General features: G+C 35.1%; 1 protein-coding gene across 1 annotated transcript; it reads left to right on the top strand.

Moving 5' to 3' along the window:
- The first annotated feature begins 323 nt into the window (after positions 1 to 323).
- On the top strand, positions 324 to 10014 carry LOC132300457 (uncharacterized). Its single transcript, XM_059797526.1, has 11 exons — positions 324 to 831; positions 2011 to 2135; positions 3136 to 3580; positions 3700 to 3815; positions 4426 to 5212; positions 5554 to 6024; positions 6379 to 6567; positions 6652 to 6879; positions 8586 to 8940; positions 9061 to 9253; positions 9347 to 10014. The coding sequence occupies exons 1-11, from the start codon at positions 643 to 645 to the stop codon at positions 9825 to 9827; spliced, it is 3579 nt and encodes a 1192-aa protein (XP_059653509.1). The 5' UTR covers positions 324 to 642; the 3' UTR covers positions 9828 to 10014.
- Positions 10015 to 14344: the final 4330 nt, after the last annotated feature.

A 14344-nucleotide genomic window follows, 5' to 3' on the forward strand; every position in this document is an offset into this window, starting at 1 on the left:
ACTATTTTAAATAATATTTATATTGGGTTATCAAACACAATTGAAAGCATTTAATTTGTTTAGAAATAAATACTGAATTACGTTTTCAAACAGCACCCACACTTATTAATCCGCCGAAAATAAATTTTCACTTTTCCAATCTATCAGTGAATACCGTCTTCAATTAAAAGAAGAAAAAGGGCAAAATAGTCAAATTGCACGGAGTAGTCAGAGTCCAAGTAACATAGAGCCGTTGTGTAAGTGATGACGTGTCTAGCTTTGTAGATAAACAAATTAGAGTACACGTACTTAAATCACACACAATAAACGCAAAACCAAACTCATAGAAAAGCTTTTCCTTTCAACAGACACAAACACTGTAAGTTTAGAGAGAGAAAGAAAGAGAGAGAGAGAGAGAGACGTCGCGTCCTTTCCCTTCTGTCTTAAATCACTTCCTCCCCGCAGCCCTCCTCCTCCTCTCTCTCTCCTCTTTTTCTCTCTCTACATATCTATATATGCATATATTTTCCTTCTTTCTTTAATCACTTCCCTCCTCGGCCCCTTTCTCTCTCCTCTCTCTATATCCTTATATTTACACAAGCAAACAGATATATACTTGTAATTAACATCGTCTTTGATATAATCGGAGTTCGAGCGATCGGAATGGAGTCGCCGGAGACGGAGAGGATGACCGGAATCGCGATGGATTTTCCGGCGAGTGACTGCACGCCGTCGTCTTCGCCGAGGACGATGCCTCGGAGGCTTCGTAGGAGGCTTTTAGAGAGCAAGTCGTCACCGTCTACTGTTGAAGAAATCGAAGCCAAGCTTAGAGACGCCGATCTTCGTAGACAGGTCTCTAACCTTTTTCTCTAAATTCTTGTAAATTATAGTAGTTTGTAATTTGATTCTGTGAAAATTTTCTTGCTTTGTACTTTTCTGTGTAATTTTCTGGCCTATGTTTGGTCCGTGAGAAAGTTGAGAAACTGAAAGTCGTCGAGACTAGAAAATCTTTTAAATATCGAGTCTTTTGTTAGTTGGACTTATTGAATTTAGCTGCGCAGTTTGTAATTTGATTATTGAGAATTTCTTGCCCCGTGTATAATTTTTCTGGCCTCTGTTTGGTCAGTGAGAAAGTTGAGGAAAGGAAAGTAAAGACGAGAAAACCTTTAGAATATTGGGTCTTTTGTTAATAGGACTTGTTTGGTCAGTGAGAAAGTCTTTTGTAACAGTTGTGTTTGGTATTTAGGTTCGGTTTAATAGAGGTTTCTAAACCACGAAGACTATATTATTATCCATCTCTTTTGTTTCTTTTCTTTTTCAATATACTTGCCAATAACGAAAGGAATTGTTGGTTCTTATTCTTTTGGATACTTTTTTCTTCAATTTCTTTGAATCTCTTTACCTTTGTGTTGAAGGTTTTTCTTAAGTTAGGTGGGGTAGGTGCTTTTCTTGTTTGAATTTTGTTCTATACTTCTCTTTGGTAGTCTTTTTTCACATTGGACTCTCTCTCTCTCCATCTATTGTTAATTTTATTTACCGTCCAGTAGTTCTCTTCTCAAAGCCGTTTCTTTTTTCATTCTCTCTTTCTATCGTTGAATTTATTTAGAAGTTTCTTTTTAAAAATTGTAACTTTCCTACATGGTTCTTTTGGGAGGTTTTAGTTTGGAAGTATAAATCGTTTTTGAGAATCATTTTTTGCATTTCCTCTAGAGTTTACTCTATTATCTTTTTATGTTATAAATTTTGATTGTTTCTGTGTGTGTCTCTCTTTCCTTGTTTAATTTCCTTCTTGTGGTGGTTTATTTTTAATCAATTGCAGTATACATCTTTTGGCAAATTAGGTTGAATTGGGTACCAAAATTGTTTGTGGATACCATTGCAGATTTTCCTTTAGTAAATAGTTCAATATTTGTATTGTATGCATCGTTCTTTTGTTGAGTAGTTGTGGATTTTTAGATGAACCTGCTTGAGAGAATTCTCTCTCTCTGTGTTTTACTTAATTCAATTTAACGTCTTTGTTGTTGAATGCAGAAATTCTATGAGAATTTGTCAAGCAAGGCTTGCCGGAAGCCGAGAAGCCCCTCACATTCTTCCTCTCATGAAGAAGACCTTGGTGAGAGGCTTGCTGCAAAGCTCCAAGCTGCCGAGCAAAAAAGGTGAAAGTCTCTCTCTCTCTCTCTCTCTCTCTCTAAAGATTTAGTGGGCCTTATAGAGAATAGAAGTTTCTATTCATTTTATTTAAGTTATCTAAGATGTGTATAAAGATACAAGTAATAGAGTTCATACTATATTGGGAAAATTAATGATTAAAAGTAGGATCACGTAGTTTTCGGGATGCGTTTCCCTTTTGTTCTAAAACATCTTCACTTAAAAAAGAAAAGAAAAGAAAGTAGGAGCATACTAAGGATCAACGCTAGTCTCTTTGTTGATGACATAGTTCTCTTAAACACTTAAACAAACCCTAGTAATAAAAACGAAAGCCCTGGTGATGATTAATCTATAAGATGTGAAGTATAAGACTCAACGTTATTTTATAAGATGTAAAATATAAGAAGAAAAGGGTTCATGGCTCATGAGTCATAAATCATCGTTCTTTATTTATAAATGATTACATGGCTTGAAAAAATTCAATTTACATATGAAAAAATTATTTTAAAATACTCAATAGGAGAAAATTTTAAGAACACTTGTAGAGTTTGTATAGGAAGAGAGAGGGACAAGTTGATTGGTTAGAACTTAGAAGCAGTGTATTTGAATATCCTTAAAGGTCGGTTTCTCAAGCATGAAGGTATATTACTTCCTTAATGTTCTTGTATATGCACTAAACTCTTGCATCCTTTGTAATGTGATTTCTAATATTGGCTTCTGTAGAATTGCTGCAATATTGTATGTGTTACATCAGTGTTAAAGTTCCTTTTGACCTATTGTCTGTTTGTCTAGCATTGATGTATTTTTTAGATAGAAAATGCTGTAAAAAAACATAGCATGGTTCTGGTACCTGCTTATGCTTGACAAGACAAAGGTTAATTGAAGAGCACCGTTTCCACTTACTAAAATGTCATTGTAAATGAAACTAGCATGGATCCTGCATATTGTAAGGTTCATATTCTCTATGATGACTTACTGTTTTTACGCATTAATTGGCCAAACTTATAGGTTGAACACTCTGGCAAAGGCTCAAATGCGCCTAGCTAAGTTGGATGAACTGCGGCAAGCAGCAAAAACTGGGGTAGAAATGCGCTTTAAGAAGGAACGTGCAGAGTTAGGTTCAAAAGTCGAATCACGGGTTCAGCAGGCAGAGGCAAATAGAATGCTTATGTTGAAGGCTCGCAGGCTACGGAGGGCCTCACTGAAGGAGAGGACATCTCAGTCACTATTACGAAGGATGGCCAGAGAGAGCAAATATAAGGAGTGTGTGCGAGCTGCAATTTACCAAAAACGGGCAGCTGCTGAGAAGAAGCGATTAGGTTTGCTTGAAGAAGAGAAGAAGAGGGCACATGCTAGGGTCTTGCAAGTGCAAAAGGTAGCGAAGTCTGTCTCTCACCAACGCGAGATTGAGAGGAGGAGAATGAAGGACAAATTGGAAGACAGACTGCAAAAGGTATGCTCATGATTTGAAGTTAAAATAACATATTTCACCAAATTTTATTGTCATTCTGCAAGTGGCTCTTTCCTGATTGTTGCATATTCTTTTGGCTCCTGGGATTTGATAACAATTAGGCAAGGAGACAGAGAGCAGAGTATTTAAGGCAGAGAGGAAGGCTGCACAATTCTGTTCGTCTTAACAGGAATAAGATGCACAAGCAGGCTGACCTTCTTTCCAGAAAATTAGCAAGGTATCTAAAGCAATTGTTTATTTTTATTTTTTATCTTTCATAAGTGATAAATTTCACATCTTTGAGAGCTTTTGAATTCATTCTATTATTTTATTACACTTGACTATTATTGTGAAGGCATTTTCACCTGGACCAAGCTATATAGAACTCTTTCTTGCGGCTAGCTTGATACAATCACTTTTAACTTTTTTAACTTGTGGAGTGTTTTAATAATTACAACTATTTTCTTGTTGGAGTTAAAAATTGTATGTACTTTTGGGGTGGGGATTTTTTTTGTATTTTTTCCTGGTGTGACTGGAATGTTTATATAGTAATAATGCTGTCAAATTAAACAAAATTTGAAATTAGCTACTTTTGGGGGCTTTACAATATATGTATATATATATTTAAAGCTATGTTTTGTTTTTATGTTATTATTTAGTATTTAAAATATCAAAACCATAGAAATTCTCAAACACATGTATCTAAAGTTTTGGGTAGATGTGTGGAACTTGATTTTTTTTTTTTTTTTCCTTTTTTGTACTCTCTCTCTCTGTCTCTCTGTCTCTCTTGGGGTCTGTGTGCAAGATAAAGCTCCTATAGCTTTAATCTTTAATTACTGTGTGTGTAGGTGCTGGAGGCGTTTCCTTAGACATAGAAGAACTACCTTAGATTTAACAAAAGCTTATGATGCTTTGAATATTAATGAGAAATACGTGAAGTCAACTCCTTTTGAGCAATTTGCACTTCTGATAGAATCGACCACTACCCTTCAGACTGTGAAAGCTTTACTTGACCGACTTGAGAGCCGCTATAAATTATCACGGGCTGTTGCTGCTACCAGTGGTCATTCCAGTTGGGATGACATTAGTCACCTTCTCAAGCGAGTTGCTTCCCCAAATAGGAGATGTCCACCCAGGAGATCCCCTAGGAGCAGAGATGCAAAGAAACCAGCATCCATTGGAGAAGCAACCAAAAATCTGGTTAAATTACCAAGGTACCAAGTCAGGGTTGTGCTCTGTGCTTATATGATATTAGGTCATCCAGATGCAGTTTTCAGTGGTCAAGGAGAGCGCGAGATTGCTCTTGCCAAGTCTGCTGAAAATTTTGTTCGAGAATTTGAGTTCCTGATAAAGATAATATTAGACGGGCCCATACAGAGTTCTGGTGAAGAGTATGACCCAGCATTGGCAAAACGTTGGACTTTTAGATCTCAGCTTGCAGCTTTTGATGCAACATGGTGCTCGTATTTGAATAGTTTTGTGATGTGGAAGGTTAAGGATGCCGAATCATTAGAGGAGGATTTGGTGAGAGCCGCTTGCCAGCTTGAACTCTCTATGATTCAAAAATGCAAGCTGACCCCAGAAGGAGAGAGTGGTGGTGCTCTCACTCATGATATGAAGGCTATTCAGAAACAGGTCTTGCTCTTAGCCTTTATTCTTTTTAAGGAAAATCATTACAAATGAATGACACCAAGTTTTCTTCACTGAGGAAATAATTTCATCTTTGTAAGGCTCTTACAGCTGGATCCTTTTTTGGTGCTTAAAACGGCATCTTGACAATTTTCATTTCCAAATCCAAAAATCTCGTAAGATTTTTGCAGTTTGCACCATTTGGTTTGCCATCAAGCGGCATTCTGAATTTTCTCATTTAAAGGAAGGATTTGCTATGAGTTAAATTACTCTTATGTTACAGAGGGTAATGTTTCTTCTTTCCTATTTATGGTTAATGGTCAATACTGAAACTTCTGTTGATGCAGGTTATGGAAGATCAGAAACTCTTAAGAGAGAAAGTGCAACATCTGAGTGGAGATGCTGGGATTGAACGTATGGAATATGCTCTTTCTGATACACGAAACAAATACTTTCAAGCAAGGGAGAATGGAAGTCCAGCAGGGTCTCCTATCAAACACATTGTATCTCAAACCCTGTCTAATTCCTCAGCTCAGCCTTCTTCTGTTGGCAGCTCAGATGGAACAAGTGATGTAATTGAGGGTAATGAGAGGCCAAGCCATGTAGTTCGCTCCTTATTTAGGGATGTGGCATCTCTCCCACCAAAAGAAGTTGGTTTGTCCTCCACTCCTAGTAGTAGTTTAGAGAGTCAGTTCAATAATTCTGGTGAGAAGTTGACCATGGAAAATGAGTTGGTTGTGAATGAAATTGTTCATGAGCAGCGCCATGAGTTTGCTGATAGCTTCAATGACACTGAAGACGACCAAAATGGTATCAAGGTTAGTGCATTGTCTTAGTTTGAACGCAACAAACAACAGAAGCTATACCAAAAAGAAGAAATAGAATTTTGGCATATATTTTATATCGTAAGAGTGTCACGGCTTTCTCCTTTTTGCAGTTCTTATATAACACAATGGGTGGGAATGCAAATTTGGTAACAAGCATAGGGATAACATCTTTAAAATGGAAACCACTTTAAAGAGATTCCTACTAGATTCTGAAACGTGTCCTATATATGTATATATATGTTGACATTTATACCAAAGCATACCTTAATCCATAATTGGCCATAGAACAGTCTGACAGATAAGATCAAAATTCTTCATTTGATTTCTCACTTGTTCACTGTTTAGGCAAAGATAAGAGAGACAATGGAGAAGGCTTTCTGGGATGGCATCACAGAATCTATGAAACAGGATGAGCCCAACTATGATCGAGTTGTCGACCTAATGAGAGAAGTGAGGGATGAAATATGTGACATGGCTCCTCAGAGCTGGAAACAAGAGATTATTGATGCTATTGATCTGGACATTCTCTCTCAGGTATACACCAAATTACTGAGATTATTTTTGCTCCCAGGTTTCTAATTTATTTGTAGTGTATACTAAGTATAAATTTTTCCATAGGTGCTGAATTCGGGAAAGCTAGACATGGATTACCTTGGAAAGATTCTGGAATTTGCATTGGTCACTTTGCAGAAGTTATCCGCTCCAGCGAGTGAGGATGAACTTAAGGCTGCTCACCAGAAATTATTGGAAGAACTTGCTGAGATATGTCAGGCTACAGATGGATCAAACTATTCACATGTTATTGCGTTGCTCAAGGGTTTGCGCTTTCTCTTAGAGCAGATACAGGTAAATCTCTATGCTTGTTTTCCCTCTAGATTTTGTTTTATTTTTATTTTGTAAATCAATGTTAGCTGCTGTTTAGGAGAGATGCTTGTCTGGGTAGCCATGGTACTGATGAATAATTTTCTAGCAGTCAACATGCCATTGACACGGGGGTATACCCACAATGGGATGGTCACGGTGGAGACTATTTTTTTTCTTTTATTTTGGGGTGTTCATTTTACAGAAAATGAGTAGAAAATCAAAACTAATAAAATGTGTAGGATACTTCTAGTAAATAAGAGATAGGTAGTGGAAAATAATGTCTGCATTTAAACAGTAAAAAATATATATAAGCCAAATTCTTAAGTGGTAGGAAAAATATTACTAAATGGATGATTTAAGCTCAATATAGGACTGACTTTCCTTTATTGAAGTTTGATACACAAAACTTCATGAATGATGAAGGGAGGGACAAATGAGAAACAGCAGTAGAAATAGATGAATGAAAGGCTCAATATAAAGTTGACTGACTTAGATTTGTTTTTAAAGTTTTCTGAAAGCATATGAAAGTCAAAATTTCAGTCCTAGGAGGAATAAATATTAAAAATATATAAATAAATACTTCCTCATAATTAATTGAACAGCCAGACTGATTTTAGAAGTTAATTAAAATGCAACTGACAGTATATAAACAGATGAATATCCCATAGAAGAGCACTACGTGATCAGACCAGCAGAAAGTAAAATACCTCCCTCATAACTGCTACCATGGCTTTTAACAGTGAAAAAAGAAGGTTAATTTTAAAACTTTATTTAAAGGTTCAAAGTAACTGTATAACATCCCATGAGTTAACACTCATCACAGCATCGTCATTTATTTCTATTTCGAATTGTAATAATAGCCATTTTATTGGTAATGCCTTAGATGTCCAAGCAATTGTATTTTGTATGACATATTGGTCCTGAGGTGTGTCTTAGTTGTTGAAAACTCTTTCTATTGCCATTAGTTTTTCTTAGCTCTGTGCGCTTGTATTTAGCCTGGATTATTTTTAACGAGATACATGGGTAGTACCCGTCACGTGTTGTGCCTTTTAACTTATCTTGAATTCACTTAACTGCCAACATTACATATTTTCCATGTTCATGTTTCATGAGAAGATATCTGTAACAGTAACTGCCTGCTGTGTACAGTTAATTGCCTCCTATGGTGTATTGTTCAAACCTATGTTACACACTCTTCACTTTTGGTTGGACATGTACTTAAAAGGCATGCCCAATCATTCAATTATATTGTATTACTACTTAAAGTGAGTTAAAAGCCTAAATTGAACTCTATATTAGATAAAAACATTACATTCCTCTAGAAAATATAATAAACTAGTTAAATAAAATAAATATTTAGCAGAGTCTGTGTGTCCTGTTTAGAGATTTGACACGTCCGACGCATGGACACATACTCGTACTCGACACACGTACCCGAGTCCATGTAACACAGGTGCAAACTATTTGCAGTCTGCTGCCTTCTATCCTTATAGAAAATGATTTAAATTTAAATTAGGTTCTGCAGTGAAAAGAAGTATATTTTATGAGCCAGCCTTCACATTGTCATTTGAAATGGAAGCATGTACCTTTTCACAGAACATACATACATGTTAAATATACATGTGCATTTCTGTACAATGTGTAGCTTGTGCAGAAGAGAGTTTCAAGATATATATTTTTTATGACAGGAACTCAAGCAAGAGATCAGCAAGGCTCGAATAAGACTTATGAAACCATTTTTAAGGGGGCCTGCTGGTTTGGATTACTTGAAGAAGGCATTTTCCATCCGTTATGGACCTCCATCTGATGCCCTGATTGCTCTACCATTGACAATGCAATGGCTTTCATCTGTGTGTGAGAGCAAAGATCAGGAATGGGTTGAACACACGAATGCTCTCTCGGAGTTGACAAGGATCCAAGAAAGTTCGTCTCAAAGACTTGTTCCTTCTACCACCCTTAGAACTGGCGGAAGCATCTCAGTCAAAATCAGTGGAAACCAAGAGGCTTCATATTCTTCGGCCTCGTTCGCTACGAACACTACAGGTAAAAATTTGAACTTTTTTTTTAAACTAAGAAATCTGTACAAAATGCGGCAAAGATATGTGTATTTGTGTGTGTGTATATATATATATTTCTTAACATTATCTTGTTTTTTGGCTGTAGGTGGTTCAGATTATCAAAATCTTAAATGCAAGGGGGAAAAGGTTGATTTGATGGTGAGGCTCGGGCTGTTAAAGTTAGTAAGTGGAGTAGCTGGCCTAACAGAAGAAGCTTTACCTGAAACTCTGAAGCTCAACCCCTCTAGGCTAAGGGGTGTCCAGTCCCAAATTCAGAAGATCATTGTAATTTCTACCAGGTAGGTGAATTAGATTTCCATCTCTCTTTCCTTCTAAAACTCTCCGAGACTCTATTTTCTTGACACCGACTGATATCTGTGTAAACTGTGTAGTATTCTGGTTCTGCGGCAAACTATTCTGAGCGAGCAAATGGCAGCAAACCCTGCATATGTCGAAAGCACGGTATTGAGTTGTGAGAGAAAACTTTCTCAACTCCTGGACACCGTAGAGGATGCAGGTATTAAAGAAATTGTTGAAATACTCGGTAAACTAGCAGATGGTGATAAACCTGCCGACGCCACGAAACTTGGGACAAGGAAGAATGTGATGGCCAGTATGTTAACCAAAAGCTTACAAGCCGGGGATCCTATTTTTATCCGGGTGTCTCGTGCTGTATATTTGGCTGCAAGAGGAGTCATCCTCGAGGGGAACGGGCCATGTGGAAGAGAATTGGCGGAAAGGGTGCTCCGGCAGGTGGGAGCAGCGGTTTTAACCGATCGGCTGGCGGAAGCTGTGATGGTGTTGGGGGTAGCAGCAAATGTGTCTGTACATGTTCATTTGCCTTGGTATGCACAGCTGACTAAGAACATGTGAAGGGACAAATAGTAACAACCTTGTACATATTAATAATATTAGGTTTTGCTTATATTATGTAGTGTAATTTAAATGGCAGAGGTGCATAAATTGAATGGTGTGTACAAACATGAATAGAGGGGAGGTAGAAAATGTAAATTGTATTTGAACTGGATGAAAAGAAATAAATGCTCCTCTTCTATTCTGATTTGGCTTTCTTCATGATGATGCATTTGTGCAAGGGTGGAATAAACTGATGTCGAGCACATGGTAGTGCCGCTCGGCCTCACCTAATTTGCCGGGAAAAAAAAGAAAAAAAATGGTTAAATGGATCCCTCATATGGTTCAATCAGTATCAAAAGTTTGTCGCAGAATCAGAATACTTAACAAGTGTGTCTATATTCGAGTTCTTCCTCACCTAATTTAAGAATTTTTTTTTTTTATTTTTACTTTTTTATTATTATTATTTTTTATAGTTGTGCTTTAGTAAGTGGTAAAAAGGATCTTTGATAACGATGTTACAGTACCACTTGCTTTAGGAAAAAGTCCTATATATACACACACCAAAAAAACACTTGCGTTGCAAGAATTCAAAATAATAGTACCGGGATGTTAAATATCTCATCACAACTGAAAATTTTAAAAAAAGGAAAAAAAAAATATCATTTTTAATTATGAAATTGAATATATATATAAAATACCATTTTAAATTATGAAATTGAATATATATATATATATATATATATTAATGGAAAAAAAATACAAAATTACAAAATTATTAACACGTTCGATACGAAACTCATTTTAAATATTCAATAGCATTTTCATTACCGTACAATAGACAACCTAAATATAGGGTTTCCAATGGCTCTTTTAACCTGAATCCGGTTTAATTTACTCCCATATCTCAAATAATAGTAAAAAAAAATTATATAAAATTTAAAATCATAAAACATTTAGTGCTCAGGATTTGATTATAATTTGCTATCAATAGTGGAACAACTTCATTTTTATAATAGACTTTGATGTGTTTTCCATTTGAGTCATACAATTTATATTTTGCACGTATTCCCGTGATAGCATTTTGACAGATACTGGAACCGGCTTTCTCTAATACACCACCAAGTAGAGAGCTGAATATTTGGCCACCTCTGGCTGGTTGGATATGAGTCAGGGTGAGCATGGATGTTTTAATTTTAAAGTAGGTTGTAGAGAGATTTTACGCGGAGAGATTTTCAACCCTAGAACAACCCTCCATCTCTACTCGCTTGACATGTTCCCATGATTTCTATTTAGTCTCTCCCTACTTTCTATGAATGAAAATTATTCTGAACTTAAAGAATAGAGAAAAAAAAAAAAAATTGGTATTTTTGTTAATCCCTCTCTTCAATTCCCAAATAAATTCTTAAATTAATGTGTTATTTGGGTGAATTCGTTCTTGGGTTTTTGTTTTCTTTGATTTTTTAAATCTGGGTTTCGTCTGCCGTCTCCCCTGTTTTGGTTTTATTCTGTCAATATGTGTGTCACTGTGTGTAATCACTTGTATAAATTTCTGGTTGAATTGAGTGCTTCTTATTATGTTTTTTTTTCTCAGTTTGTTTGGACGGAAAATATTATTAATATATATTTTTTTCAAGTAAAATATTTTTTTCTTTTTACATATAAAATAACTTGTAGTAAAATTTATAAATAAATTATTTTTATTAAATTTTAATATTTTTTTCTCTCATAAATATTTTATTACAATCAAACATCAAAAAATAAAATATTATTTTCTAAAAAATATTTTACGCCAAACAAAACAAAACCATTTTTTTTTTTTTTCAGCTTATTTTTTTTGGCCCAATGAACCTTTATGTTCATCAGCAGGGCGTTCATTGTGAATCATTATGGGAGTTCTAGGTTGGTGGTCCCACATGTTGTTCCTAATCACAACAACTAGGCATCTGCTAATGACTCACTGATTATGGAGTCTCCACAGCCGTCTGATCTGAGAGCGAAAGCTGCTAAAGTAAGAAAACACATAATGATAGCGTTTAAATAAATTTTGTTATATCTTTATTATTCTTGTTATATGTTCATTGCATTCATCGTATATCTAAAATGTAAATTTGAGAACCTCTATAAAAATTTTACCTCATTCTTATTTTAGTCTCAGTGTTTTATTGTTCTTTTTTATTTTATTTTTATTTTTTGAATTTCAATTATTGGTGTAGTGTGTAAAAAAATTCAGATTGTTTGTGAAAGTTGAAATGTGCAAATGGTGCCTGATGTCAAATGTTGTGTTTTGGTTGGAGGGAGAAAAGAGACGAAAATTCCACTTCGGATATGGCCTTACTTGCCCTCATCGGTGGCGTTCAATCCAATTTAGTCAATAACGTAATTTGGCTCAAAATCACACCAAATTAATGGCATATAACCAGTGAGTTTCATCTAAGACAAAAAGTTCATTGGTTTCCCATTTTGGGGGGTAAAGGTAGGAAAGGTCATATAATCGTAAATTATAGGATATGGCAGAGGCAGTCGGTTTGGGCTCTGCGGTGGTGGAAGACGCTACAGGACTTTGGAGGTTAGCAAGTTTAAGATTTGAGGTTCGAGTCCCGTTAGATGTTCTTTGTAACTAGTCTTCACTGCCTATGTAGTGACTTATGAATCCGGATAGGGTGCCATTCTTTCAGATTTAGTTGGAAGGAAAGGAATGATAACACTTGTAATAATTGATTATATCAGAGGAGTAAATATGTACAGGCCCAGTTAATGAGCCGAAGTAACAAAAGAGGGCTTTAGCCCATTACATGAAGCCCAAACTTTTCCCAATTTGAACAACAACCTGCAGTTGCAGCCTTGCACACATGGCAAGAAACTTACCTTAATAGAAAGGATATTATTGTAAATTCAAAAAAAATTCTTAAGACATTATTGTAGAAATGACATTAGGTGTTTATGGAAAATAATTTTTGAGGAGAATTTTCCTACAAATTGTAACCATTTTAAAATAAATATCATCTAAGAAAATATTCCTATTATAAAAAAATTCTACTCTCTTTCTTTTCTTGCTATTTTTGTTTACTGTTTATGAATGTTTGATGGAACCTTGAGTTTAAAATATATATATATATAGACCACCCACACGTAAAGTATATAAATTGGTTAAATACATATTATATATTTATACATATATAAAGTTTTTCACATGAATATTTTTGTTCTCCCTTATAATATAGTGGGTATGACATTTCTTTAATTATTGGTCAGGTTCTTTACAACCGTAAATATCATATATATATATAGCACTAATATTGAAAGTAAAATCCTCCAATCGAGTCCGACATAAAGGACATTTTTGGTTCAATTTTTTTATAAGTAGTTCTAAAAAACGCAGAAAATACTAATTTGTTGTCTTTTAAAAAAACAATCTCTCTCTTTTTTTTTGGAAAACAAATTACAAAAATAGTTAACTAAACATATTTTTTGTACATTTTACCTGATTTTCACAAAATAAAATAAAATTAGAATTACAAAACAGACCCTACGATCTGGCCTAAGCTATCTCATGGGCTTATTGGACAAGGGCCTAATCCATGAGGTAAAGGTAAAAGCCTAAAGCGTTTGGGATATGTATTATTTATTTGTTTATGAGAAGGTTGCAAATAATTTGGCAAGTTTGATGTTTGTTAACCAAACCAATCCAATCCCTATTCATTTTCTTTTTCCCTCTTCTTGTTTCAGATCATTTTTTGGGATTTCCATAAAATTTAAAATTATCGTTTGGAATATATATATGTGTGTGTCAATTTAAATAATATTCTCTTTGTTGTTTATTTTCCTTGCAGAATTCTTTTCCCCTGTTATTAATAGTCCCTTGGTATTATTGGCCTAGCATTTTTCACCAAACATGCTTTGGGCCAGAATTGTGTTGCAGTAACTGGCTCAAAGCAAAACACATGTGGCAGAAGCAACCACCAAACAGGACCTTACTGTCACGAAGTTTTGGTAATTTGGTCGGGTTGTTTCTTTTGATAAAAATTTGAGTCAATGATTTTTTTTAGAGAACTCCAAAAGAGGAGGGAAGATTTGAGAAAAATCTAGGCTTTTGCAAAAATGAGTTTCTAAACATCATTGGATGAAAATTTCAAATTAAAAATGAAGAATATGTAGAAAAGGTTAACTAGTAAACAAATTATTAATTTTACTGTGAAATTAAAAAAATTAGAGAAATTTAGAAGGTGAAAGTGGGCTATAAATATCAACAGAGTTGCCCATGAAAACAATACTATCAAAATATTGTTGGGTTTATTTCCTTCTATATGGAGGAAAGCCTAAGTGGGTTTTATTAAAACTTTAAGCCCAGTTTTTTAGGGTGAATAACCCTAAGGAAGTCAGAATAAAAAGAGAGGGAGATCAGCCGTAGTTTTTTTATAAGAGAAAGAGGAAAAACGCAGTTTTTCTATATACTGCCCAGGTTTCATCAAACCTCCGATTCCGTTTCGTCCGTACTCCGATCGAGCTGAAATTTAGAGGAGAGGTTCATGACTCAA

Source organism: Cornus florida, unplaced genomic scaffold (assembly GCF_030987335.1).
Source record: "Cornus florida cultivar Cherokee Brave unplaced genomic scaffold, ASM3098733v1 CherokeeBrave_3.0.0_Hap2_Chr03, whole genome shotgun sequence".
Taxonomy (NCBI): domain Eukaryota; kingdom Viridiplantae; phylum Streptophyta; class Magnoliopsida; order Cornales; family Cornaceae; genus Cornus; species Cornus florida.

What these genes read in the sequence shown, in the direction of transcription:
- LOC132300457 (XM_059797526.1), top strand. Translation starts at nt 643, where the DNA reads ATGGAGTCGCCGGAGACGGAGAGGATGACCGGAATCGCGATGGATTTT. An exon ending in TGAAGGCTATTCAGAAACAG is followed by an intron (nt 5,213 to 5,553) that starts GTCTTGCTCTTA and finishes CTGTTGATGCAG; the next exon opens with GTTATGGAAGATCAGAAACT. An exon ending in TTCTCTTAGAGCAGATACAG is followed by an intron (nt 6,880 to 8,585) that starts GTAAATCTCTAT and finishes TTTTTATGACAG; the next exon opens with GAACTCAAGCAAGAGATCAG.